Source organism: Lissotriton helveticus, chromosome 1_2 (assembly GCF_964261635.1).
Source record: "Lissotriton helveticus chromosome 1_2, aLisHel1.1, whole genome shotgun sequence".
NCBI lineage: Eukaryota > Metazoa > Chordata > Amphibia > Caudata > Salamandridae > Lissotriton > Lissotriton helveticus.
The window spans coordinates 457,691,081-457,717,987 of NC_136058.1; the positions used below are offsets into that span (position 1 = coordinate 457,691,081).

General features: G+C 48.2%; 1 protein-coding gene across 1 annotated transcript in view; it reads left to right on the forward strand.

The window, feature by feature from the left end:
- Positions 1-5,946: 5,946 nt before the first annotated feature.
- The window catches only part of LOC144805726 (uncharacterized), a 180,801-nt gene continuing 159,840 nt past the window's right edge, over positions 5,947-26,907 (forward strand). Inside the window, exon 1 of the mRNA XM_078672224.1 lies at positions 5,947-6,426. Coding sequence (XP_078528350.1) covers positions 5,947-6,426 — 480 coding nt within the window. The remainder of the gene's footprint in view (positions 6,427-26,907) is intronic.

The following is a 26,907-nucleotide window of genomic DNA, read 5'->3' on the forward strand; positions in this document are numbered from 1 at the left end:
CTCAGTTCACGGCTCCTGCCTCGCCTGGTTGATCCTCATGCAGGAAAGCCACAAGGACAACGCCACTTCTGGTCAGACAGTGTCACACTTCTACTATGGGTTCTGGCTGAACAAAACAGGAAAACCCTTTTGTCCTGCAATTTCAGGTTCAACCTTCCTTACGAACATCCCTGCCAAAGAAAGGGTCGAAATGCAAGTGCTCCACAATCCAGCCCGACCCACCTTCTCCCACCTGCGGAAACAAACGGCTGCCACCCTGACCGTAGCCCTGTCTGTCATCAATGTCACAGGACTTGTATGCCTCGAAGGACAAGGAACGCAGCTGGTGGGTCACAGTTCTTGCCGCATCACCAAAACATTGGTCTCAGCCGACCCCCCCTCCTTTGTTGCTTCCCCGAATATGTACTTTGTTTGTGGCACCAAAGCTTACACTTGGCTCCCAAGAGGCTGGAGGGGTACGTGCTACATCGCCTTCATTCTTCCTCCCACGTATGTGGCTCCAGCCAACCACCACCGGCAAAAGCGCGCCGGAGATGTTGAACAAGCCGACTCCACCGGAGCACAGTTCCTGGATGCAGCAAAGAGACTTGTTCCTCTGTGGGGACCAATGGCAAATAGCCGCGCTATCCGACACCTGACTCAGGCAGTAGAAACAACAATTAACATCACCGCTGGCATCCTTGCTAACAACACGGCTGAGCTTCAGGCAGTCCGCCTGGTGGCTCTTCAAAACCGTCTTGTTCTAGATGTGGTTCTGGCCGACCGTGGAGGTGCATGCCGCATCATCGGCTCCAGCTGTTGCACCTACGTGCCAGATAACTCACCTTCAGTCTACAAAGCAATCGAACACCTCCACAGACTGTCCTCAGAGGTTCACCAGGAGCAGGAAGGATGGTCGCTTGGAGGCTGGTTCTGGGACACTTTGAAGAACTGGGGATGGAGATTGTTTACGTTTATATTGATACCAATCATGATACTGTGTGGGTGCTGCCTAGGTATTCAATGTTTACCATCTTTATGTGCACTCATTTCCAACTGTATGTGCCCAAAGACTTTGAATTTTAAACCTGAGCACATGAGTCCCCTATACGAGATAGAGGTGCGTGGTCTCATGGGGATTGATCCGAACTGACAAGCTGGCGAGACATGTTAAAGGGAGGACTGTGGAATTTTAGTTCGTGTACTGAACATCATTTACGCCATCTTGCAGATTCACGTATGAACATACACGACAGCCATTTTAGGTACCATGGTCTCCCTGTTCACGATCGCCCGACAGCACACTTCCCTGAACCTTGCAAGCCTTCCCCGCGCACCCTGGCTGCCCCCGCACTCACATGCACAAGTCATGAACCCTCCCCTCCCATGACTCTGTCCCAGGGAATCACACCCCGCGCCTGACCAACACCTCCTTTCCGTCCATGAATACCCCTCCTTTGATGACCCCTTCCTCTGAGCCCGACTGCCTGTACGAACCGCTGGTCATCCCTTAGCCCGAGGATACAGTTTATTGCCCATTACTGTATGCACTCGCCTTTCCTGAAAGGAGCCACTATTGATCACGACCTCCCCATCCCCTGAGATTCGATCAGGCGCACACATTCCAAAGGAATCGGCAGAACACTCAGCGGCGTGATAGCCCCCTCCCAATCATATGAGGGGAAAGGGCCCCTACTGTTGTCATGTGTTGGAAGGGGCCGGAACTGGGGGGGTGCCGGTGATGTCGTTCTCATACTTCACAATGTCCCTGTTGTAATAAAGGACGTTCACATGTCTTAAACCAGTGTATAAAAGACCAGGTCTCAGAGAGGTTGAGAGAGCACCTCGAGACGATACCTTGTTGTCCGATCTGATGTGTTCTCCTCCGTCGGAATAAAACTTGTTTCCTGTCTTCCTGTCTCCAGCGCCTGCCTCTTCATTGAATAACTTCGTATGGTATTAGAGGCGTTTTACGCCGGGCAAATTTAACTTAGGAAACATCTACTGACATCGCCTGACCATTTTGAATTGATCTTTATCAATATATGTATTAGCACTACACAGGGGGAGGTCGATGTACATACTATTTTGCATCACAACAGATCAGATCCAGGTTGAAACAAATGGTTTGCTCTGGCCCACACACACAAACAACTGTCAAGATAGATTCCAGACCAAAATACAGGGTTTCACCATCAAAAGGCCAGACCCACGCTATATTCAAAGACTGCATCCAGGGGTAATAACAACATACAGTGTAGGGAAACTTTGTCTTGATTGGCTTCAGAAAGCTACACTAGAGGATGTGAAACCACACTTGACTTTACTTCAAGAAGGCGCAGACCTTAGGGATTTCTTGCTAGCACCAAGAAAACTGTGTCAAAAACATTTTATATTTTCTAGTATCTACCCTGCCTATAATGAAGTATGGAAGGTTACCCAAGCAGAGACTGCAGAAAGAATATGAGAAATTGATTGTATTAAATTAGAGAAATCTCTCGCTATAGTAGACAATGGGTTAACAACTCTGTTGTCCAGAATATATTCGTTGGACAGCATTGTGTCTTCTGCCATAGACATTATGGAACAAGACTTGGTCATGTTGCAACATGGTCAATCTCAACTACGTTCTATCATGCTATTAGGTTGGACGCTACAAAAGGTGCGTGCAGGCTATGTGCCTTGGCGTTTAATCAATACTACGTCACTGTTTTCAGAATTCAATCTAACTGATAAACAGATCAACCTGACACAAAGGGGAACAGAATACATGGTGCTTAGCTTTGAAAAACTGGAAAGATTACCATTCACCGTGGTAGAAAAACCAGCTACTGAGAGGATAATACATGGTAAAATCACTCTGCCTGTTACAACTTTTCATTTCAGTATTGCCTAAAAGATATACCAGCAGGCAAATATGAAAGGTTGGGTAAAGGATACATCAAGACATCCTGGGATTTACCTTACACACACAGATGTTGGAGTGGGGGGCGTGAAGTGTTTCTTAGCGGTATTAACTGTGAAAACGCACTACGCGGTTCTCTCCTATGCCAGGGTATTAACTTACACAGGGCCTGTGATGGTTCCACTTTAAACTTATCCTGCCACCTGCAAGGTTCACCGGCTGCAGTGATTAATCCAACTTTTCCACAACTTTTGAATGGGAATTACATTATGTTGAATGATCACAGCTGCTGTGACATGTTGCCAGGTATTCCATATCTAGTAATGGTTGCATCCAGGGTCACTTGCTGTATGCAGGTCTTGTTCCCCCAAATAGACACAGTCAGGGAGTCGCCACTATGGCCTTCATTGATCATCTCTTCTATACAAATTGATACTCTAAGCAAAATGAAAGCCATTCTTTTACAACAAACTGTGCCTCTGACCTCAGCCAAAGAAACCTATGCTCTACAAGTCGCAAGGACCTCTGCAGAGATACAAGCTCTTTTGAATATAAACTGCCCTATACATTTCTCAGAAATGTTGCAACGGATCTTAAACATGTCTGATACGAGCGATATTGTTCATGTATTTAAGAACGTGTGTGCAGGACTGTTAACACTTTTTGAAGCAGTCTTCGGAATACATCCAAATTTCGTGCACTCTTTGTTTGGCGGGCTGCTGCTTCTTTTGGGACTCATTGCAGGGATACTCTTTTTGCTCCTACTGCTACGATTTGGCAAGCCAAATCACCAGCACCACTCCAAGCACCATAGAGCAAGCTCTACTGGAGATGAAATGTCGTGAGTGCATCGTCCAAATTTGAGGTTTAGCTCGTCTATGAGAACTAAATACCACATGGTTTGTGTTGTTTAGACCAATTTGGCAAGATTGCATCTTACCTGTCCTACGCTGCCTGCTTTGCGGTGAAGAATGCATGCTAGACATCTGTCTAACACTCCCATCAGTCATGCCTACGGATACCAATGCTCTGCTTGACCCAGTAACGGCCCATGCTATGTGTTGTCCCCAGAGGCTACCAATCCTTTTGACAGCATTTATTGAGACCTCACAGACGCAAATTGCTGCTGCTGAGGTACGAGAGGAAACAACAGACACTCAGGTAGCATCTGATTGCAACATTGCTGATGCGTCCAATGCTGAAGGCGATGATTCTCATATGTGTGCGATTGATCTTCTAAATGAGGTAAATTGAACTTTCACCTACAACGGTAGATGAATTTTTGTGTACAGGACTGGAAGATTATATGTTTTCTCCAACTCCGAACACTGACTTTTGATTAAGGCACACAGTGTACCGCGAGACTCTAAATTTGACCTTCAATTTTTTAAAACAAGAGACTAAACTTGGAACTTTTTCCGATGATTAATTTCTTTTTCAAAATTTTTATTTTTCATTTTTGGCACAGTAATCTGCTTATAGTAGACCTATTCTTAGAGAACAGATTACTTTGAAACACTTTCTAGACACTAACAATTGATTTATGTATGGTTTCGGCCTTTTTTCTTCTGTATTTACGAGCCATTTCATCATGTGTGTATATTTATGGTTCATTCATTTAGCATTCAGTGCCAATTTATGCTTCGAATGTAACATTGCTTTAATATGTACAGCACCATTGCAATTTTATACATAGCAATAGTTTTAAAATTCATGCTTTAGCTAAATGTTTTTAGAAATGATTTTAGCATATCATGTGAAAACTCTACTTTAGATATGTTTGACATATTTAGGATTTAGTAATGTCATTCATGCGAAACTGGAGTGGGTGTTGTGTGTTGATTTAGATACCGCATATAGGTTTCCCGATTTACGCACTTATATAGGGACAATTTGCAATGTCCTTATATAGGCATAGAAATCATACCCTTATTTAGGCATTATCCATGCAAACCAAATACAGGCATGGTCACCTACATCCGCCCATCTACGTCACAGCGAGTTCTTGGAAAACCAGACTCTTAAGCCTTTAGGACTTCCCATTGCTTGGATTATTGATTTCTCCAAGAACTCATTTATTATGTATGAACATCTATTCCATAGGGGTTGATTCATGACGTTCCTCTGCCCGACTTTTACGTCAAAACTGACATTCCTAAACACCTTCAAGGTATAAATATACCTTCAATTACTATGGCAAGCTACGGCTGTATACTTGCACGGCTCGCCACGGCAAGTTCAGAAGGAAGTACGAATCCCCGCCTGACGCACTGACCAGACGCTGCCATCCTCCTCGCAGAGAATCCAGCTCCAGTGTTTTTTGATTCCCCTTGCGGGGTGTTAGAAGATCGAGAACCGGAAAGAGATTCCAACCTCTCTCATCGCTGCCTGCAACGCTTCTGTTTTCCCCCGCATCGTCCGTGTCGGACACAACGATCTAAGGTACTGTGAGACTCGCACTGCATTGGTGTGCGCACCGGACCGGAGCGTCCGCTGTGCCTGTTTAACTCTTGCTAGGTATGTTTCATCACCGGGAGAGCCGGACAGACAGTGCAAAGTGCACAGGACTTTCAATTACGCATTGTTTAAGAACTCTTGGTTACTACTAAGTATTGTGGGCATTCCTTTTTATCGTTATTTCATCTTGTGCTAAGCCTTTACATAAAAGATCATTATTGTTTATACATACCTAGTGTGGTGTCCACCTTTGGTGTTGCCCCAGGGTTACTGTGTGTGTTCACAAATGCTTAACCTATAATGCCTCTGAGAATAAGTCTTGTCTGCTCGCAACAAGCTACCTAGAGGGTGAGCAGGGGTTATTTTAAGAGGGTAATCCCCTTATCCTGACTAGAGGAGAGGGTCCCTGCTTGTCACAAGTCCTTACCTGTGCCAACTAGAGACCCCCAAATGTAACATTGGTGGTCAGCGGTGAGGATTTCAAATTTGCATTTGTGATTCATATACAGTAATTGGTGAACACCACTTAGTGAGTGCAGACCAATAGCGCAACCACGTACTTTGTTGATTCTTGTTTTGCTGAAAATCTCCATTTTTGAAAAATCATGCCTGGTCCAAATAGCATAGAAAGGGCAGCATCTGTAGCATCTGAAATTGAAGATATTGAATGGGAAGAGGAGAGACTAGAGAGCTACATCATAAATCAGCTGAAGGGCTTCTGCAAAAAGTTCAAAGTTCCCCATGCTGGATGCAAGCTCAAGGGAGAGTTAAAAAAGGCGCTGAGGGCCTGGATTGAGTCAAGGAAAGACCCTGAGGATTTGGTGGAAACTGAGCAGGCTGAGGGCAACAATGGCTTTGGTAGAAGCCTGTCGCCAGAGGAATTGGCGGACAGGAAGGAAACCAGGATGCATGAAATGAAGATGTCAAAACTTAAATTGAATGGGCAACTGGAGCTGGAAAGCAAAAAGCTGGCTCTGGAAGAGAGAAGAATTCAAATGGAGCATGAAATGAAATTGAGAGAGATGGAGCTGAAGGCTAAAAGTTTGGAGCATACTCCCTCTGGTGGCAGCGCAGCACCACTGCAGGTAGAATCAAGGGTGTAGATACCAAAAGAAGTGGTGAAAGAATTTTAAAAAAATGACATAGGGCAGTGGTTCAAGGCCTATGAGGTAGCCATGCCTTCCTACTGGGTCCCTGAGAGAGATTGGGGAGCGGGGTTGTGGGGGCGATTCCTGAGTGAGGGGCGGGACACACTGCTGGATTTACCCTCAGATGTTCATAATTCTTATCAACAAATGAAGGATGCTTTGATGGCCAGGTATGGGTTAACTCCTGAGTTGTATAGACAAAGGTTCAGTGGTTGCACCAAGATTCCTAACAGTACGTATGTTGAGTATGTAACTTTTTTCTGCAGAGCACTGGATGGTTGGGTGAAGGGTAGCAACGTTAATGATTTTCAAGGTCTCTTTGATTTGATTGCATGGGAGCACTTGTCTATTAATTTTTTTCCTGAGCTACGCCAGCACCTGATTGATAGCAAGCTGACTAACCCTAGGAAGCTTGCTGAGGAGGCGGACCAAATGAGGAGGGTCCACAAGGGTCAAGTGGGAGACTCCGCCAAGGGTGGGCAGGGTCCCCAGCAGAAGAGTGGGGGGGAAAAGAGCAAGCAGAGGGAGTTTCAAAAGAGGCCCCAAAGTAATCCCCAAGGGAACCAATGGAAAGGTTCTCAGCCTCCCCCACCCCTGAGACCGACCGGGCCCCTGACAGGTACACCTGTTCCAAGAGGGCCCCCAAAGAGTTACAAGTGTGGTGAACTGGGCCATTTTGCCAATGATTCCAAGTGTCGCCAGTTTGTCAGATCTGCACCCCCTGGTGCAGCCCCCCGGCAGATGGCTAGTGTAGCCCTGGGTGAGGAGTGGGTTGTCCAAGGAGGGGGAGGTCCCGTAGAGATGTCCCTTGTCTCATTAGGAGACTGTGTAGTGGTCCCAGCAAACAAACTCCCCAACAACACTAAGAAATATGGGAAGTGGGTGGCCATCAATGGCAAGAAGGTAGGGGCTCTTAGATATACAGGAGCCAGTGTGACAGCTGTCAAGCATCATCTGGTGTCTCAAGAGCAGGTTGTCCCACATGCATTCTGCCGAGTCGTAAACACAGACAAAACTGAGAGTCAGTGTCCAATGGCTCAGGTTCCCTTTGAGTGGGGGGGTCTCTGGTACTCTTCAAGTTGCTGTGAGAACTGCCTTGCCTGTAGACTGTTTGTTGGGGAACGACTTGTAGAGTTCACCTTGGGAGAAGGTGGAGAAGAGTACTCACCTGAGGATGGTGGGTCAGCCTGACTGGGCATGCGTGACCACTCGGTCAATGGCAGCCAGTAGGGGTGCTCAAGAGGTCCTGGAGCCTGAGGGAGAGGCTCAGGGACCGGCCTTAGAGCGAAGATGCAGGAGGCGCGGGAAAACGGCCCCTGTAGTTCCCATGGTCCAGAAGGAAGCAGACCTTAAGGGGGATGCCCCGGAACCTACTTTATAAAATGCTTGCTTGGGTGTTGGTCATCTATTGGCGCATATCTGAGGGTTGATTTCCATCGGGCTGTCAGCAAAACTAATTATTTGATCAACTCCTCGTTTTTTTGAACATACTAGGTAACGTCTGCGCAGCAGGCTAGTGCTCTTCTTTTATTTCTGTTTTTTATAAGACAGCTGTCAGGCTTCGTAGGGGTTTACTTGCTCTGAGTAGGCGGAGACGCTGGTATCTGCACCTAGGTGGAGTGGAGTGGTGTGGCTCACTGGTTAGAGGCGGCAGGCCTGAGAGCAGTAGTCAGCCTGGGACCAGGGTTCAATTCCCGACGCGGCAGGGTCGTGGACCTTGGTCAGCGGACTCGATAATTCTCGCTTCAGTGCTTACTCTAATCAGGGGTTCCACTCGGCAACTCTGGGCATTAGCTTGCCTAATCTCCACAACGGCCCCACCAATTCCGGGGATGCCTGGCTCCACCTTGGGGACTCCCAGCAAGGGACCATCCCACAGGGAAAGCCAGGACGGGTTCCCCAGAGTTATACAGCGCCGGGACGCCCCGTTGCTGGGGCAGCTGTGCGCTTTACAAGTATACTACATTAGGTACACGCTTGTTAGCTGGTACGCTTTGTAAGATCTAATGACCGTTTTATCTAACTGATTGGTTTTAATAGTGATGTACGTCTTCCGCTTGTACTAGCACTTTACGTCAGATCATGGATTATGCGCAAAGTGTAGTAGTATTTATATGAACTATGCGTAAGTTGTTTTAAATGAACAAGAATTGTGATTGTTTTATTATTTGCTGTAAATATCAATGTTTTAAGCATTATGGCATAAACCACTGACAATAAACCTATGCCATCAAGTACAACACCGGCAGGAATGCTCAGTGGGTTGTGCGCTGCTAGATTTAACATGGACGTCTGTGAAGTGTGTCTCTCCAGAAAGCAGAGTAGAAAGGTTTATTTAAGTATCACAGCTACAGAGACCCCATCCATCATCAAGCTAAGACCGACAAATGTCTCTATTCCAGCCCACCGCCTAGCAACCATCCACACATTCCAGAATATCATGACACAGGGCATCACACCTTCTCCTCCCTTACTCATTCTAAACTTAAATAAAATAAAAGCAAACTTAACTATGAATGCAAAGGACATTATAGAGAATGCAGTTACGTTCTTTGAAGAACTCAACAAAGCAATTTCATAGGCAAAGAGAAGACTGGGGTGCATGGCAAATGGGAAAGAGCTCACTTTAAGAAACAAAATTGTGCAAATGTCGGGGAATACATTTCAAGCAAAGTGGCCCTGAGCCCCTTTCTCTTGCAACAGTCTCTTCCACCTCAGAGCCCGAATCAGGCCCACCAGTTGGGGTGCTAGTTTCAAAACTAGCACCACCCTGATACTCCGCCACTCGACTTAAATTCCAAATTCTATGGTCACTCGTCTTTATTGCATTTTTGAAAACCTTGATAACCTTAAACGGAAGACTGAATTTGGATCTGCCTCTGCCTTTCATGGGAGACTTAATCTTGACCCAGTCACCCACAGCCACCAATGTTCTCTCCACAGCCCTCCTTGTATCATACAAGATCTTTCTTTTTTTCATCACCTCTTCTCTCTTTCCAGTCCTCCATACTGCCCATCTTTTCATCAACTAAGGTTCTTTTGGTCGTTACCCACATGTAGTGACCTCCATGTTGGAGACCCTTCCTTTAAATAAATGAAAGGGAGTTTCACAAGTGGACGAACGAGAAGTGTACCTAACTCCCAACTTTCAACACAGGCAACAGCTTGTTGCAGAGTCTTTTTAAGAATATTGACAAGCCTTTTGACCACACCATTGCTTTGTGGATGATACAGGGCCGCAGTCTTATGCTTAAACCCCCTGGAATTCTGAAACTCTTCCATGCCTGAGGACGTGAACTGAACACCATTGTCTGACAAGAGTGTAAACGGGAAACCCTCACGTTCAAATAAATCTTCTAGAAGCTCAATCACTACACCAGACTCAACGGAATTAACCACCTTGATATCAGTCCAATGGGAAAACATATCAATACACACAATCAAATAGCGATCACGAGACTTCAACTTCACAGGTCCCAATATATCTATAGAAATGTCCACCACGGACCAGTAGCCTGTTCCCTAATAACTATGGGTTGTGTCCTGCTGTTAGACCTGTCAGCCCTAGGATGATCTTTCCCTATTTTTTTTCCACCCTTGCCTCATTTTTCCCATCTTCTGTTTTGTTGGCCTTAGGTCTCCGAGCACCTTCCCATTGCTAATCAATGCTAATGTGCAGGTGCTCTCTTCCCCCAACATGGCTGCCACTGGCCCCTGCTACTGCAGCATGGTCTTTTTAGTCGCACTCTAGTTGCCAGGAGCAGGCTGGAACCCCTAAACATTGTTGCAATACCAGCCTGCCTTGCCTGCCCATAGCTAGACTAGGGAAGCTCCTGGAACCTTCTAGTATAGGGGCGGAGTCTTTTTTTGCCACCTTAGAGGGTGGTCACCTGACCTGGGCATATATAAAGAAAGGAGGGAAAGTTTTTAGTCAGTTTGGGCATCACTGACCTGGGGAACCCTACGCAGGAGATTTAGGCAGTAGGGCCTAGTCAGAAACCTATACCACTGGGGGTGACAGGGTTTAGGCGCTGCCCACCAAGCTGTGTAAGGAACACTGAACTAGCCCACTGATCTGGCCCGGCGGGAGGGGAACCCAGGGACCACCTGCAGTAACCTGCTGAGGAATCCTGTCAGCAGCCTTCAACTCAACCCCCCCCTTCAAGAAACCAAGAAACTGCTTTCACCAAAGGGCGCCAGAACCACCAGGTGCCAAGAAAACCCCCCCCTGCTCTAACCAGGACTACTGGGGATCAACCAGGTACGGGCGCTTGATCCACTCTGCTGCCTTGGGCTTCACCTGTGCCTCCCCTGCGCTGTTCTGCCTGGACTGTATTGTTTTTGTCCCCCAGCTGCCCTGTGCTGTCCTGTCGCAGTGGGCGGTTTAACTGCCTAATTGAACTGAACTGTGCTATTCTCATCGAGCGCTCTATCCCCCACTGTGCCCTGGAGAAGCGCTGAGGTGCTAGTGACCCTCGTGCCCCTGAGCGCGCTGTGATCCTCGAGACTATGGTGGCCCTGAAGCGCTAGATCCCCGAAGCGCTATACCTGCCAAGTGCTGCTCTACTTCACGCCCCGGCGCGGGCCCTTGATTGCTGTGCCCCCAAAAGCGCCGCCCGACCTACCGCTGTGCCGCAGGAGCCCCCTGAGCCGGCCTGCTCCCCACTGCGGCCCCGCACCCTGGGAGGCGCCGACATCACCGACCTCAGCCCCGGCGGCCCCCGGTGCCAGAAGAGGGCCGCCGTCGTACTGTTGTGGGCCGCACCCGGCCCGACTGTGTGAGGAGGCCGCTGCGATCTTCGCACAGGCAGCGCTAGGCCTGAAGCCTCTCTGCCTGTCTCACATGACGGGGGCGTCGGAAGAGACTCCGCTCCCGCCGCGCTGCGACTGGTCCCAGCCGCCGTGCCCCTATAGGCCGCGCCGCTATTGGCGGTTGAAGCAGCGCTCTCGCTCCCCATTGGATCCCGGGCTATGCCAGGCCCGGAGAGGGCCGGAACACTGGAGGGCTCTGGAGCCAGCTTGAGTCACCTCCTTCTGCCAACACATGTGGAATCTCGGCAAGGGCTCCCCGAGGAGCCGTAGGGACAAGGTAAACCCCCAGGGGATGAGGGCAGAAGGCCGGAGGAGGCCCAGAGTTCGCCCCTCCCCTGGGGGAAAGCTGTACCTCGGACTGGTGGCCCGTTGTAATTCTGAGGAGCCCCTTTTGAGTGGAAGGGAGGGAGAAAAAGTGCCAGCCGGCCTGCCAGACCTCTGAACTGAGCCAGGACACACACTAGGACCCGGGACTGGTGTGGGGCCGAGTTAGCCCCTAGCTAGGGGTCGAGGAATGTTTGTCCGAGGGCTACTTAAGCCTGCATAAGGGGATGGTTAGTCCGGTTTAAGGAGAATGTTTATTCTGGGCTAAAGAGATGTTGATGCATATTGAAGGAAATGTTTATTCAGGATTAATTAAATGTTTATTCAGGATAAATTAAATGTTTATTCAGGATTACTGAAATGTTTATTCAAGCTTGCTGAAAGGTGAACCAAACGCCCATAGTAATGGAGTGAAGTGCTCCTTGCTTTAATGGAATGATGATTGCTAAATGTTATATTGGTTATGGAATTGCCCCCCTTACTCCTCTGATGAAAATGCTTTAATGAAATGCACTAATGAGTTCTTGTTACCTCGAGTATTAATTGCCCTGATTCTAAGGCTATATAAAGCTCATTGATTTTAAGCACACTTACGGGAGTGGTCTCAGTCTTTGCGTGCATTTATTGTCTCAGTGGATGTGTTTGCTGTGTAGTCACTTAACACCTGAGCTTTCGGGTGCCTGCCTGCTCGTGCCAGGCTACCCCCGGGGAACTGGTGACCCCAGTTCTTACACCTGCACTTCAATATTGTGTCACAACACGCACATTCAGCACATTAACGCACCAACCTCTCTACATGTACATCCATGGCAGCCCACCAATATGCTTACCTGACCCTTTCCTTTGTCATGGCATTGTCCATGTGTGAGGTGTGAGCAGTCTTTACTAGCTTATCCCTTAGTGCAACGGGTGTAACGAACTTACGACCATGGACGAGAAGACCACCCCCACTGCCAGATCTACCCTAACTTGCCAAAACCCTTTGAGGACCTCTTCACAGCCCTTCTTCTCACACTAACCACCTGTGACCTTGGTTAGGACTTTCTGCAAGTCTAAATCGATCATGTGATGTTCCCTCCACTCTCTCTAGGAAATCAACCCTTCACTAATCACACACATTAATTCCTTCCTCCAGTTCTTCACCTCCAAACCACTCAACATCATCTGTCATTTCACACTCCACACCCACGAGCCTTGACAGAAAGTCTGCCAGCACTGTAGAGCCACAACCCACTTCTGTATCCATGAGAGACAAAGTCAATGTCTTTCTTGGAGAAAACCGCCTCAAGAGATTTGTGGTCAGTAAGAATTCGGAACCTTTTCCCCCACAAAACCTTTCTCAGCTTGCGCACCACCCAGAAAACACCCAGAGCTTCTTTCTCCACAACAGAACAGTTGCATTCAGCACCCCTCAAGGGCCTAGAGACTAAAAGAATGGCTTTATCCTCCCTATCAACCTTCTGCAAAATAACTGCTCCTAACCCCGAGTCATGAGATGAGATACCTTTGTAGGGTCAAAACTTCCTAGACAAGGTGCTACATTCAGATGTTTCTTAATGCACTCAAACTTTTCCTCACAGCCCTTGGACCAAACAAATGTGCTTCCCATCTGGAGGAGAGACCTCAAACAAGAGCTTTTCCCTGCAAACTTCAGAACAAACTTGTGATAAAATTCAGCTATGCCCAGAAACTTTACAACCTCTTCTTTGTTCAAAGGGGTGCACAAATTACAAAGGGTGTTTAGCAATGAGTCTTTGGGTTTGATGCCTGCAGCAGACACAAAATGTCCTAAGTACTTTGATACCAAATTTGCACTGGTCAGCCCTAAGGGTGAGGTCAGCATCGCTTAACATCTTCAATACTGGCCTCAGGCTTCCATTATGCTCCTCAAAATCCACACCAAAGATGAACACATCATCTGGGTACACCTTGAAACCCGTAACTCCTGGAGATGTCAACAAGAAGGGACGGGCAGTGACATTTAGCATGATGTATGTACTATGCTTTGACCTAGTTACTACTTAAGGGTGATCTTCAGTGATCTGCTTACAGTGTGCAATATCCACAAACCTTATAAGCTGTGCGCATCAGCGAAACTGCGTGAAACTTCAGCAATTAAAATTTAGGCCAATGCGTACAGTCCCAGAAATTCATTTGCTGTGCGCATCAGCGGAACCATCAGCCCGATTACTGATGGCACATATTTACACAGGGAGGAGTCACTTTAGTCTGGTGCTCAATTACATGTGTAGATATGAGTCTGGTGGTGCCTGATAACTGAAAGGCACACATTTGTTTACATACCATTTCATATATGTCTGATTTATTATTCCTATTACAGCGCCTTCTACCTTGAGAAGCCCGTCCTAGACCAGTGTGTGGACAGAACACATGCCTAAAAATCAAGGACAAAGGGATTGGGACATGGTCTAGGGACACTAACAACAAATCCTACATCAAACACCACGTTTAACTGATCGAGAGCTATAAGCAACCTGAAGTGTAATACTGAGAAAAAGTAACCTGGAGAAATGCTGCAAAATAAAGTAAATTTAAAAAAACTGATAAAGAACTACATAACCACAGCGTTGTGACCTGGAGGCCGATTGTTTCTCAATATAGCCCTTATTTGCGATTACCTTACAGTGCTCACATTATCATCCGCGCTAGAAGAGATGGGAGCCTGGGGTGTCAGGTAACAGAAGCTCATTTACATAAAAAGGGGGGTGACAGCCTGCTCACAACGCACAGCACAACTTGTTTACGAAAAATGCTTGTACATAGACCAGGGTAAAGTCTTGTGTGTCTTTTTTTTAACTTTCTTTAATATATCCTGCACCTTGCTCTCTTCTTCTCTTTATCTCATTTCAATTCATAGCAAATTACTCAAATTCACTGTTGCTTTATCAGCACGGCAAAAGTCGGGGGTAGCCACAGTTTGAAGGGGTCCCCCCGCTATTATCTAGAAACGGGACTCAGTTCCACCTAGCTCCTTAGCCTGCGACTGATAATTGTTACTTTGTGCCCCAGCACTGCAGACACAGGCCTCTGAGTGTTTGTTTGTGTGAGTGGCGCAAGAGAGGAACAGAGAACTTGACAAAATTAGCCCATTCTATTGCTTAATACATTGCAATTATGAAACACGTTGGGGCTTAAGGGCTGGATAAAGAACAACGTCAGGAAACAAACGCAAATTAAAAGCACATTTTATTTATTCACTGAAAACTGTTTAAAAATGTAATTTCCAAGTTCCACATATCTGTTTGAAAATATTTACACTTTCAGTCATTTCGGAGTTTAGTTACAAACTAATAGTCGGAAAAACACATGATGTATAAAAACTGAAAATTAAAAACTTATTTTTACATTACTTTATGTTTCTTGTTTTTTTCTTTTAAAACAGGCCGTCAACCTTTCATGTGAAAATTCTTATAAGGGCCTGACATCACTTCTTGTGACGTCATTGTAATTCGCATATGATAATGGCTCCTTCACTATTTTCCTTCCTTGTACGCTATTTATTGGCATGACATGGGTCTATATGTATTAAAATAAATGTATAAATTCACAGGTGTTCAGCCCGTTTCTCTCGTGATGTCACACATTGACATGTATTTGGCTGCTTCTTCTATTTTTATGTAAGTACAAATAACGTGTCGTTCCCCCTCCTTCCATTTCTCTCTTTTTCTCCCCCTTTCTTTGTCTCTCTCGCTCTCTTTATCTATCCCCCTCTCTATCTCTCATACATTCCTGTTAGCGTTAGCTTCATGAATGTCACTGCCACTCTGGCATTCATACGACAAATCCTTCAGAACATTTGAGGACAAGGAACAATCAGTGTGGAAGACGAGTTTCTGGGAGTGCAACTGTTTGTCCTGCCACATATATGCTTTTGATGTGGGATTTCACTATTTCCCCACATTCTTCAAACCGAGTCTACTGCTTACAATGGCTCAATTCTGGTAAAAAGTAGAGTTTGGCAAGTCACAAAATGAACAGGTAGAGCCAAGTCGGAGAGGAGCCACGGGTCACAGTTAGTATTAAGGCCCGAGGCACGAGCTGATCCATCAACCGATAACAGTGTGTAAAATATGCAGCAAACACTACTTAATAACAAGGTATATGCTCTTTTATATCTAAAAATAGGTTATTTCTTGAACACCTGTGCTTCGCTTTAGTTCATTACATATACTGCAGTGGCATTTGTTAATAGTAATACATACATTTTACCAATGACGTTTCCCATCTCCAGAGCCCTGACAACATGTCCACTCTGGGTGTGTTTGGTTTATAGGGTTTATCACTAATCCGACAAGTTAGCAGAAAATATCATTGTTAGTCCCAGTATTGTTCAGTGTTGCTTTTACAGGTAGTGTGGTCAGGTGCGATGGAATAGTTTTCTTTGTATCTCTTCTTTACCAACTAAAAATCAAGAATGTTTCTTTTCTTTAAAAACACATTGTGCTCGACTTCCACAGTGTATCCTATTACATCATGCCGCTTTGCTATGTGTACGGAAGTGAACAATCACTGAAAAAAAAAAACTTTTTTAATTCTGCAAATACTGTTATCTGTTTTTCTTCTTTACCTCTAGTCGGGTCTTCTATCATCTGGTATTTCAATGTCCCACATAATTTGAAATTTATTTTTCCCTAATTCATTCCTCTCACAATAACTGTGTGTTCGCTGATGTCTTTGTAGGTTTTCGAATCGACTAAAGCTCTTCACACATTCACTGCATTTAAATTGCTTTTCTCCTGTGAGTTCGCTGATGATACCTTAATGCTGAATAGCCGCTAAAACAACTGTCACATTCACTACAATTATAGGGTTTTTCCCCCGTGTGTGTTCGCTGATGACTTTGTAGCTGTGATAATCGACCAAAGCTCTTCCCACATTCCTTGCATTTGAATAGCTTTTCCCCTGTGTGTGTTCGCTGGTGATTCCTTAATGCTGAATAGCCGCGAAAACTACTGTCACATTCACTACAATGATAGGGTTTTTCCCCTGTGTGTGTTCGCTGATGAATTTTTAGGTCTGATAACTGCCTAAAGCTCTTCACACACTCACTGCACTTGAATGTTTTTTCCCCTGTGTGTGTTTGATTATGTTTTTGAAGGTGTGATAACTGACTAAAGCTCTTCACACATTCACTGCACTTGAATGGTTTTTCCCCTGTGTGTAATCGCTGATGTGTTTGAAGGCTTGATAACTGACTAAAGCTCTTTACACATTCATTGCACTTGAATGGTTTTTCTCCTGTGTGTGTTCGCTGATGACTTTGGAGGTTTGAAAACTGACTAAAGCTCTTTACACATTCACTGCACTTGAATGGCTTTTCCCCTGTGTGTGTTCGCTGGTGTCTTTGTAGTTCTGATAACCTACTAAAGCTCTTTAAACATTCACTGCACTTGAATGGTTTTTGTCCTGTGTTCGTGTGCTGATGAAGCTTGAGTTGTGATGTCAAACTAAAGCTCTTGCTGTATGTGTGTGATTCCTCTTTCTTGGTTAGTGTCTGTGGGTCGGGTATATATTTGTCTACATGCCATGACTGCATTTCCTGATGGGCCAACATGGCTGATAAAGCATTTGTGTTTTTCTCACACACTTTATATGTGTGCAGTATTTTGCATGTTTGATTTCTGTTTTAAAAATAAAATGCAATAGCCACCAAATATTTGCCACACTCCAAATACGTAGAAGGTGTCTTTGTAGGCGATTGTGCCTTTAGATTGGATTATGGCTTTGTACACTTGCGGGTAAAGATGTATCTTCCTTCTGGCAGGTGCAAATTGGGACAGTCTGTTGTATTGTAGATATAAGAACTCCTCTTTCCTTTACCCAGCAGTTGTTTGGCTCCGCTCTGTTGTGCTCTTCTCTGGTTACTGTGGTTTGGCCAGAAAGAGTTTACAATTCACCCAGAGCACGGAATGATGGCTTGTCATCATATTAGAAAACAGAGCACTGCGGTAATCACATCATACCGATCCGATGATGAAAGCTGGTGTTAGGCACTTGTTTGTACAGGAGGCGGTTTGTTATTGTTGTTGCCGTAATTTTCCTAAGGTCATTTCTTCATCTTGTGGCGTGGAGGTGCACAGCTCAGACTCTTACAATCACTGAACTGCCCTTGATGCTTCATCCGGGATCTGCCAGTGTGTGTGCAGGTTCCTCTGTTGCCGACTGCGCTGATGTTTTCCTGAATACTGAAGCTCATTATTTCTGCTGGTATTGAAGATTTACAGCATTCGCTTCATTATTGATGGTCATTTCACACATTCAAGGCTTGTGTTCTGTTGGATGTAAAGATATTTAAAATTACTGACTTGAAACATAATGGAATAAGAATTCACAATGTTTAACTGGTAGTTAAGGACATTTCGGGGGAGATTTACCAAATCTCCACGCAATACAGCGCAGTCCCCACACCCCCAAGGCTGCACTGCGTGACAGGGAGGGAGCATGAGAGCACCATGTTTTCAAAGATATGGCTCTCACCTTCCCTTTCCCTTGCGCCGGCACTGATTACAGCTGCCCTGTGCCATGCACACACCTTAGCAGCAGAGCGGTAGGGTGTGTGTGTGTGTTAGTCCAGCATTGGTTTTGTACAGGAAGGACATCCTTCCTGTACAAAATACTATACCCAGACATGAGGGAAACCTTTTCCCACTTTGTATGCGTGTTGCACAGTACACCACGCATGCAAAGTTGGAAAAGGAAGGAGAAATGCTTGCGCCTAGTTTAAAAGTTCACAGTTTTCTCACGCTAAACCCAATCTACTGTATTTGCTCAATTGGGTTTAGCGTGAGAAACCATGGGTGGTTGCACGGGAATGCCCATGCATCAGCCTTAGCAGGCCCCCATGGCGCAAAGTAACGTGAAGCAGTGCTATGCAATGCTTCACATTACTTTTACGTTATTTGCTGATATGAAAATTAGGAAAAAATATTTTTCACTGTTTTGTGCCACTTTTGTGACACAAACACGGCGCAAAATCTTAGTAAATCGCACCCATCTTCTTTACCGCCTTTGAAACTTAGCAAGAAATATTTCATCATACACAGATATTTAACTAAAAGTTCTGTTGATCAGGTGACATCTTGTTAATATCTGAAAAGGAGGTGATTTAACAGTGTTAGCAGAGTAACTTAGCAAAGTAAGGGCGCTCACGGAGCACCCAAGTGCTTGAGGTTTTGCTTAAGATAGACGCACATGGTCAAGATTTTATTTAACCAACAATAGAGTTCAGAAAAAGAGATGGAATCAGCTGGGCTGCAAAATTTCCAGTAACTCTTTGCGAAGTATACAACAAAAGTAACTCCATTCACACACTTCTTCTCGTTCCTTTCTATTCACTTAAGATCTTCTCAAATACCAACTCCTGTCTTTACTCACTGTTCATAAGTCACCTTTGACACTTACAACACCTCCCTTAATTCAAGCACTTCTGGTTTCTTCTAACCAGAAAGATTGGAACATTATTGTGGTTTGAGTGGGGTTTCCTATCGCCATAACATCTCTCCAGCTCCCTGAAACTAGTGCAGCTTTCAGCACCCCCTGTTACGGCCCTGAAAGACAACTTTAAAAAGCAAGTCATTAGTTCTTCCTAAAGTAGATACAATTCTGTAAGATGCAGCTCCTTCCAGGGCTTTTGAGTAAAACAGAGAGAGGGGTTCACTGTAAGGCCCATCCTTTACATTATCAGCGCAGATAAGGCAAACAAACGTTGATTCATAAAATGTAATATTACCCCCACGTCCCTCCTGTCCTCGTCCCCTTCATACTTAACAAGTGAGATAATCTACCTCATTTACAGAAAAAAAAGAAGGAATGATGGTACACCCCTTCCCCTCCCCACTGGGAGTACATAAACATACCCTACCCAGCATTCCTCCTGTTCTGTTTTTTTTTCTGTCTTCCGACAGTATCAATCAATCAATCAGATCACTTGTAAAGCACACTACTTACCCGTGAGGGTCTCAAGGCGCTGGGGGGAGGGGGGGTGCTTCTACTGCTCGAAGAGCCAGGTCTTGAGGAGTCTTCTGAAGGGCAGCAGGTCTTGGGTCTGCCGTAGGTGGGTGGGGAGGGTATTCCAGGTCTTGACGGCGAGGTGGGAGAAAGATCTGCCACCTGCAGTCATTCTTTGGATGCAGGGGACTGCGGCGAGGGCAAGGCCAGTGGAGTGGAGCTGGCCTGTGGGGTTGTAGAAGCTGAGTCGTCTGTTGAGGTATGCTGTTCCGGTGTTGTGGAGTGCTTTGTGTGCGTGGGTGAGGATCTTGAAGGTATCCTCTTGTTTATGGAGAGCCAGTGCAAGTCTCTCAGGTGGGGTGTGATGATGCTGTGGCTGTGGCGGGGGATGTCGAGGATCAGACGTGCAGAGGTGTTCTGGATGCATTGCAGCCCTCTCAGGAGTTTGGTCGAAGTTCCTGCGTAGAGGGCGTTTCCGTAGTCCAACCTGCTGCTGACGAGGGCCTGGGTGACTGTTCTTCTCGTTTCGGTGGGGATCCACTTGTACATCCTAGCGAGCATGCGGAGGGTGTTGAAGCAGGAGGAGGAGATGGTGTTGACCTTCTTAGTCATGGAGAGTGTGGAGTCGAGGATGACCCCTAGGTTGCGTGAGTGGTTGGTGGGTGTTAGAGCTGTTCCCAGTGTGGTCGGCCACCAGGGGTAAACCCAGGCCGAAGGGGTGGATCCGAGCATGAGGAGCTCCGTCTTGTCCGAGTTAAGCTTCAGTCGGCTGTTCCTCATCCATTCGGCGACGGCCTTCATTCCTTCGTGGAGGTTGGTTTTGGCAGTGTGAGGGTCTTTGTTGAGGGAGATGATCAGCTGGGTGTCATCGGGGTAGGAGATGATGTTGAGGTTGTGCTGTCGGACGACGTGGGCAAGAGGTACCATGCTGTTGTTAAACAGCGTTGGGCTGAGGGATGAGCAGATGATCTCGGTGGCATTGGAGCGGAAGGGGGGAGGTAGACGGTCTGTGTTCTGCCAGAGAGGAAGGATGTGGTCCAGTCCAGGGCCTTTTCTTGGATCCAGCGTAGTGTAGGCGTGTTCGTAGTGTCTGGTGGCAGACCGCGTCGAAGGCGGCTGACAGGTCTAGGAGGATGAGGGCCGCTGTTTTTCCGTTGTCTAGCATGGTCCTGATGTCATCAGTGGCAGCGATGAAGGCAGTTTTAGTGCTGTAGTTGCTGCGGAACCCGGACTGGGGCAGGTCCAGGATGCTGTTCTCCTCGAGGTAGTGGGTCAGTTGTTTGTTGACGGTTTTCTCGATGACCTTCGCCAGGAACAGGAGCAGGGAGACGGGCCTGAAGTTCTTGAGGTCCTTGAGGTCCGCCTTGGGTTTCTTGAGTAAGGAGTTGATCTCGGCGGGCTTCCAGCTTTCCGGGAAGGTTGCTGTCTTGAAGGATATGTTGATTACTTTCCAGAGATGGGGTACGATGGTTGTGCTGGCTTTGTTGAAGATGTGGTGTGGGCAAGGGTTTAGCGGTGATCCAGAGTGGATGGTGTTCATGATTTTGCTGGTGTCCTCGTCGTTGATGTTGGTCCAGGAGAGCAGGCGGTTGCTGCGGGTAGTGGTCGTGGGGGCGGAAGTCTCAGTGGTTGTTGGGGCGGTCGTGACGTTGAAGCTGTCATGGATGTCAGCGATCTTGTGGTGGAAGAAGGTGGCCAGTGAGTTGCACAGGTCTTCCGAAGGTGGAATGTCGTTTATGTTGGAGCTGAGGTTGGAGAGTCCCTTCATGATGTTGAAGTGCTATTCGCTGTTGTGTGCTTTGTTATCTAGGCAGTCTTTGAATGAGGCACTTTTGGCGGATCTGATGAGGTGATGGTGTTTGCGGGTGACGTTCTTGTGGCTGCATAGCTGTCCGGTGTTCGTTCGCAGAGCCAGTCCTTTTCCAGTTTTCGGCATGTTCGTTTGGAGGCCTGGAGGTCTTCGGTGAACCAGGTGGCTTTCTTGCTGGTGTGGCTGTTGGAGGGTTTTTTGACCGGGGCGAGGGTGTTGGCGCAGTCGTCGATCCACTGTCTGAGGTTGCGGGCGGCGGTGTCGGGGTCAGTGGATAGGCTCTGAGCGAGGGTGGTCGTGAGCTGATCTTCTGTGACTTTGCTCCAGCAGTGGCGAAGCATCTGTTGGGTGCGGTGGTGCGTGATGGGTTTCCGGAAAGTGAAGTGGATGCAGCGATGGTCGGTCCAGAGGAGTTCTGTGGTGTGGTTGAAGGAGACGTGGGGGCTTGCGGAGAAGATGGGGTCAAGCGTGTGGCCTGTGGCGTAAGTGGGTGTTGTCATGAGCTTTCTGAGTCCAAGGTTGGTGAAGTTGTCGATCAGGGAGGTAGAGTGGGTGTTGTTGTTGTTCGCGAGGTGGAAGTTCAGGTCCCCGAGGAGGGTGTAGTCTGTGAAGGCAAGGGCGGGTGTGCTGATGAAGTCGACGATGGAGTCGCTGAACTGTGGTCAGGGTCCAGAGGTCTGTAGAGGAGGGTTCCTCTGAAGTTGGTATTGGAGTCGGTGTGGGTCTGGAAGTGCAGGTGTTCGGCAGTGGTGAGGGTGTTGTCGGTGTTGGTCGAGACTCTGAGTGTGTTATTGTGGACGATGGCGATTCCTCCTCCTACACCGTTGGTGCGATCCCTGTGGGTGATCTTGTAGCCTTTCAGGATGGCTATGGCGATGTTGGGTGCTGAGGCGGGGTTCAGCCAGGTCTCCGTCAGGGAGGCAACGTCTGGGGAGACGGGGTCACGCGCTTGACCCCATCTTCTCCGCAAGCCCCCACGTCTCCTTCAACCACACCACCGAACTCCACTGCACCTACCATCACTGCATCCACTCCACCTTCAAGAAACCCACCACACACCACTGCACCCAACAGATACCTCGACGCTGCTGGAGCAAAGTCACCGAAGACCAGCTAACCACCACCCTCGCCCAGAACCCACCAGCTGACCCCACCGACCCTGACACCCGCAACTTCAGACAGTGGATCAAGGACTGCGCCAACACCCTCGCCACGATCAAGAAACCCTACAACAGTCACAACAACAAGAAAGCCAGCTGGTTCACTGAAGACCTCCGGGCCTCCAAGCAAACCTTCCGAAAGCTGGAGAAGATCTGGCTCCGTGAACGAACACCGGAAGGCCACGCAGCCCACAAGAACTATCCCAGCAGACACCACCACCTCATCATATCTGCCAAAAGGGCTTCCTTCAAAGACCACCTAGACAACAACGTGCACAACAGCAAAGAGCTCTTCAATATCGTGAAGGAACTCTCCAACCCCAGCTCCAACACCAACAACGTTCCCCCCTCGCAAGACCTGTGCGACTCGCTGGCCACCATCTTCCACCGCAAGATTGCAGACATTCACGACAGCTTCAACGCCACGATCGCCCGACAACCCCTGTGACCTCTGCCCCCACGGCCACCATCCGCACTGACCACCTGCTCTCCTAGACCAACATCAACGATGACGACACCATCAAGATCATGAACACCTTCCACTCTGGATCTCAGTCAGAGCCATGCCCACACCACATCTTTAACAAAGCCAGCACAGCCATTTCAATCCATCTCTGGAAAGTCATCAACACCTCCTTCAAGACAGCAAGCTTCCTGGAGAGCAAGAAGCACGCCGAGATCAACGCCTTACTCAAAAAACCCAAGGCGGACCCCAAAGAACTCAAGAACTTCCGGCCCATCTTTCCGCTCCGGTTCCCGGCAAAGGTCATCGAGAAGACCGTCAATGAACAACTGACCCACTACCTCGAGGAGAACAACATCCTGGACCCTTCCCAGTCCGGGTTCCACAACAACCACAGCACCGCGACCGCCCTCATCGCTGCCACCATTGACATCAAGTCCCTGCTGGACAACGGAGAAATGGCAGCCTTCATCCTCCTGGACCTGTCAGCCGCCTTCAACACGGTCTGCCACCACACACTACGAACACGCCTCCACAACGCCGGGATCCAAGAGAAGGCCCTGGACTGGACCACCTCCTTCCTCTCCAGCAGAACACAGAGCGTCAGCCTTCCCCCCTTCCGCTCTGAAGCCACGGAGATCATCAGTGGCGTGCCCCAGGGGTCATCCCTCAGCCCAACTCTGTTTAACATCTACATGGCACCGCACACCCACATCGCCCGTCGGCACAACCTCAACATCATCTCCTACGCCAATGACACCCAGCTGATCCTCTCCCTCACCAAGGACCCCTACACCACCAAAACCAACCTTCATGAAGGAATGAAGGCCGTCACTATACGGATGAGGAACAGCCGACTGAAGCTAACTTGGACAAGACGGAGGTCCTCATCCTCGGATCCACCCCTTCAGCATGGGATGACTCCTGGTGGCCGACCGCACTGGAAACCGCCCCAACACCCACCGACCACGCACGCAACCTAGGGGTCATCCTCGACTTCACCCTCTCCATGACTAAACAGGTCAAAGTCGTCTCCTCCTCCTGCTTCAACACTATCCGCATGCTCTGCAGGATCTACAAGTGGATCCCCACTGAAACAAGAAGAACGTTAACCCAGGCCCTCGTCAGCAGCAGGTTGGACTACAGAAACGCCCTCTATGCAGAAGCCTCGACCAAACTCCTGAGATGCCTCCAACGCATCTAGAACGCCTCTGCAAGCATGACCCTCAACATCCCTCGCCGCAGCCACATCACACCGCACCTGAGAGACCTGCACTGGCTCCAGGTCAACAAGAGGATAACCTTCAAGCTCCTCACCCACGCACACAAGGCACTCCACAACACTGGACTAACGTACCTCAACAGATGACTCAGCTTCTACACCCCCACCCGCCAGCTCTACTCCGCCGCCCTCGCCACAGTCCCCCGCTTCCGAAGAGCGACCTCCGGCAGCAGATATTTCTCCCACCTCACCGCCAAGACCTGGAACACCCTCTCCATCCACCTACGGCAAACCCAAGACCTGCTGACCTTCAGAAAACTCCTCAAGACCTGGCTTTTCGAGCAGTAGCAGCATTCCCCGCCTTGAGACCCTCATGGGTGAATAGTGCGCTTTACAAATGATATGATTGATTGATTGATTGATTGACACAGATGAGGAACAAGCACAATAAATACAATGCTAAACGGGCAGAAATTGCAAAGCAAACACAGTGAAAGCGGTAAAAAGCAAACCTAAGGCCTACCACTGGCCACCAGGGATGAGGCACAGGTGGTAGCCTGTGGGTGGAGGCGGGCCTTGAATTCGGCAGCAGCTGGGCTGGAACACGGGCGCAGTCAGGTCGAGCTAGGGGGCGTGGGGACCGACCTGCCTGAAAGCAGGGTCAAGGGTTGCAGGGTCAAGGGTAAGAAGTGGCTCGCTCCTGGTGCTTACCTGCTGCTGAGCTCCAGGTTTGTGCTGGTTGTTCTTGGTCTCCCCCCCTGCCGGGCTTGGGGGGTGCCATGTTGACGCCTCCAGGCAGTTCCTGCATGGTTCCAGGGGACGCTGTTGATGTCCTTGTTGCGCCTCCTTGCTTGCTGGGCATGTCGGGGCACGGCAATTCCTGTTCTGGTCTCCGGGAGTGCGGCAGCCCCTGTGTGGCTGGGGCGCTCCCTTCCAGGGATTGCCTGACTTCCTTTGTTTGGTGCAGGAAGTTAGGCGTTTCTTCACTTGTGGCTGGCGGCTGTGGTGTGGGGTGCTTGCCAGCCCTCTTGTGAGTATCGCGTAGCGTTTTTGTACTATTTATACTGCCCACGTTTTTAGCTTTCTGCTGCATTTATTCTTGAGCCGGCTATTGGTGTGAGGTGCTGCAGTATATTGGGCTGTTTCCAGTTTCTGCTTGGTGCTGTCACTCTCCTTGGCTTCCTGCCTCTGTCCTCGTTTAGGGGTCTGCCTGCTTTTGGGGTCTGTGACCTGGGTAGTGCCTTCTGGGGCTTCATTGACTGGTCCAGTTATGGAGGAGGTCTTTCTGGCTTGCTGTGCTTCGTGGGCCTGCGGTCCTGCTCCTGTTCCCCATGGGTAAACATGCCAAGAAGAGCAGGCATGTTGATGTTTCCTCATCCTCTTCTTCGGCTTCATCTTCTTCTTCTCCTTCTCCTCCGTGCTCCAGGTGGCGTTCGAGGGGTGGTGATGCCATGATGAAGCGTCTCATTAAGGAGACCATGTTGGAAATGGGTGGTGCTCCTCAGTCCAAGTCCTCTGGTCGGGCCCCACCACCTTTGTCTTCTTCTGCTTCTGAGGATGAGTGATTGGGGGTGATGTGCTGAAAGGCAAATATGTCGACAATGACATGTTTCCGGACTTATTGGGTCATGTGAAAGCTAATATGGTGTTTCCTGCTGATGATGCCCCTAGTATTTCTGGGAGTTCCTTGCTTCGCCAGTTCCAGTGCTCTGCTGCTGTGGTTATACTGGTTCATCCATGTGTCAAGGAGGTGCTTGACCAAGAATGAAAGGATCCGGATCGCATTTTGCTTCCTCACTTCATGGCGAAGCTCTATCCTCTTCAGGATATGGCCAGGGACTTGCCAGACTCTGTCCTATGGGACTTATGTGGCTCAGTCTCTGCTTTCGGACTTGAAGTCCCTGTATTTGGTCTATGGATGATGCCACTGACTGTTTGGGCTTCTGGGTCATGTTGAGCGGCAGGTTGAATTACTGTCTGATATTTACTTCGACGTTGTGCGTGCCTCCGCCCTCTCTGGGGGTGCTTGTGTGGCTGCTCATCGTAACTTGGTCCTGAAAGACTGGAAGACGGATTCGGCCCAGAAGTCTGCTGCACAGCGGTTGCCCTTTCAGAGATCTATGCAGTTTAATGAGGAGTTGGAGGGCAAGTTGCATCGTATGTTTAAGGAGAAGAAGCATTCTTCTTCTTTCATGCAGTTTTACTCGGTGTTGGCTTCTTCTAAGCCCAAGACATTCTTCCATCCTCCCTCTCGCAGGCAGTTTACTTGGGGCAGGGGTCGTTTTCAGTCTGGTAAGGGTCGAGACAAGAAAGCGAAGTCCCCTCCTGCGATGCCTCGTTCCTGACTATCTGGTGTCTGACGCCAGATCCTTGGTCGGAGGTCGGCTTCAGTTCTTTCTTCCAGCCTGGATTTCCTCCTGTTCAAACTTGTGGGAGCTGGACATTGTGCGGTTAGGGTACCTCATAGAGTTTTCAGCCCCTCCGCCGGACTTGGGGGTCCATCCGACTCCCTAGCCGTTTTGTTCCTCCAGGCGGGCGGAACTGTCTCTGGGGATCAAGTTTCTGCTGGACAAGGGTGGTGCAGATGGTTCCTCCTGGGGAGAGGGGTCTGGGATTTTATTCCATAATTTTTCTTGTTCCCAAGGTGACAGGGGGTTTC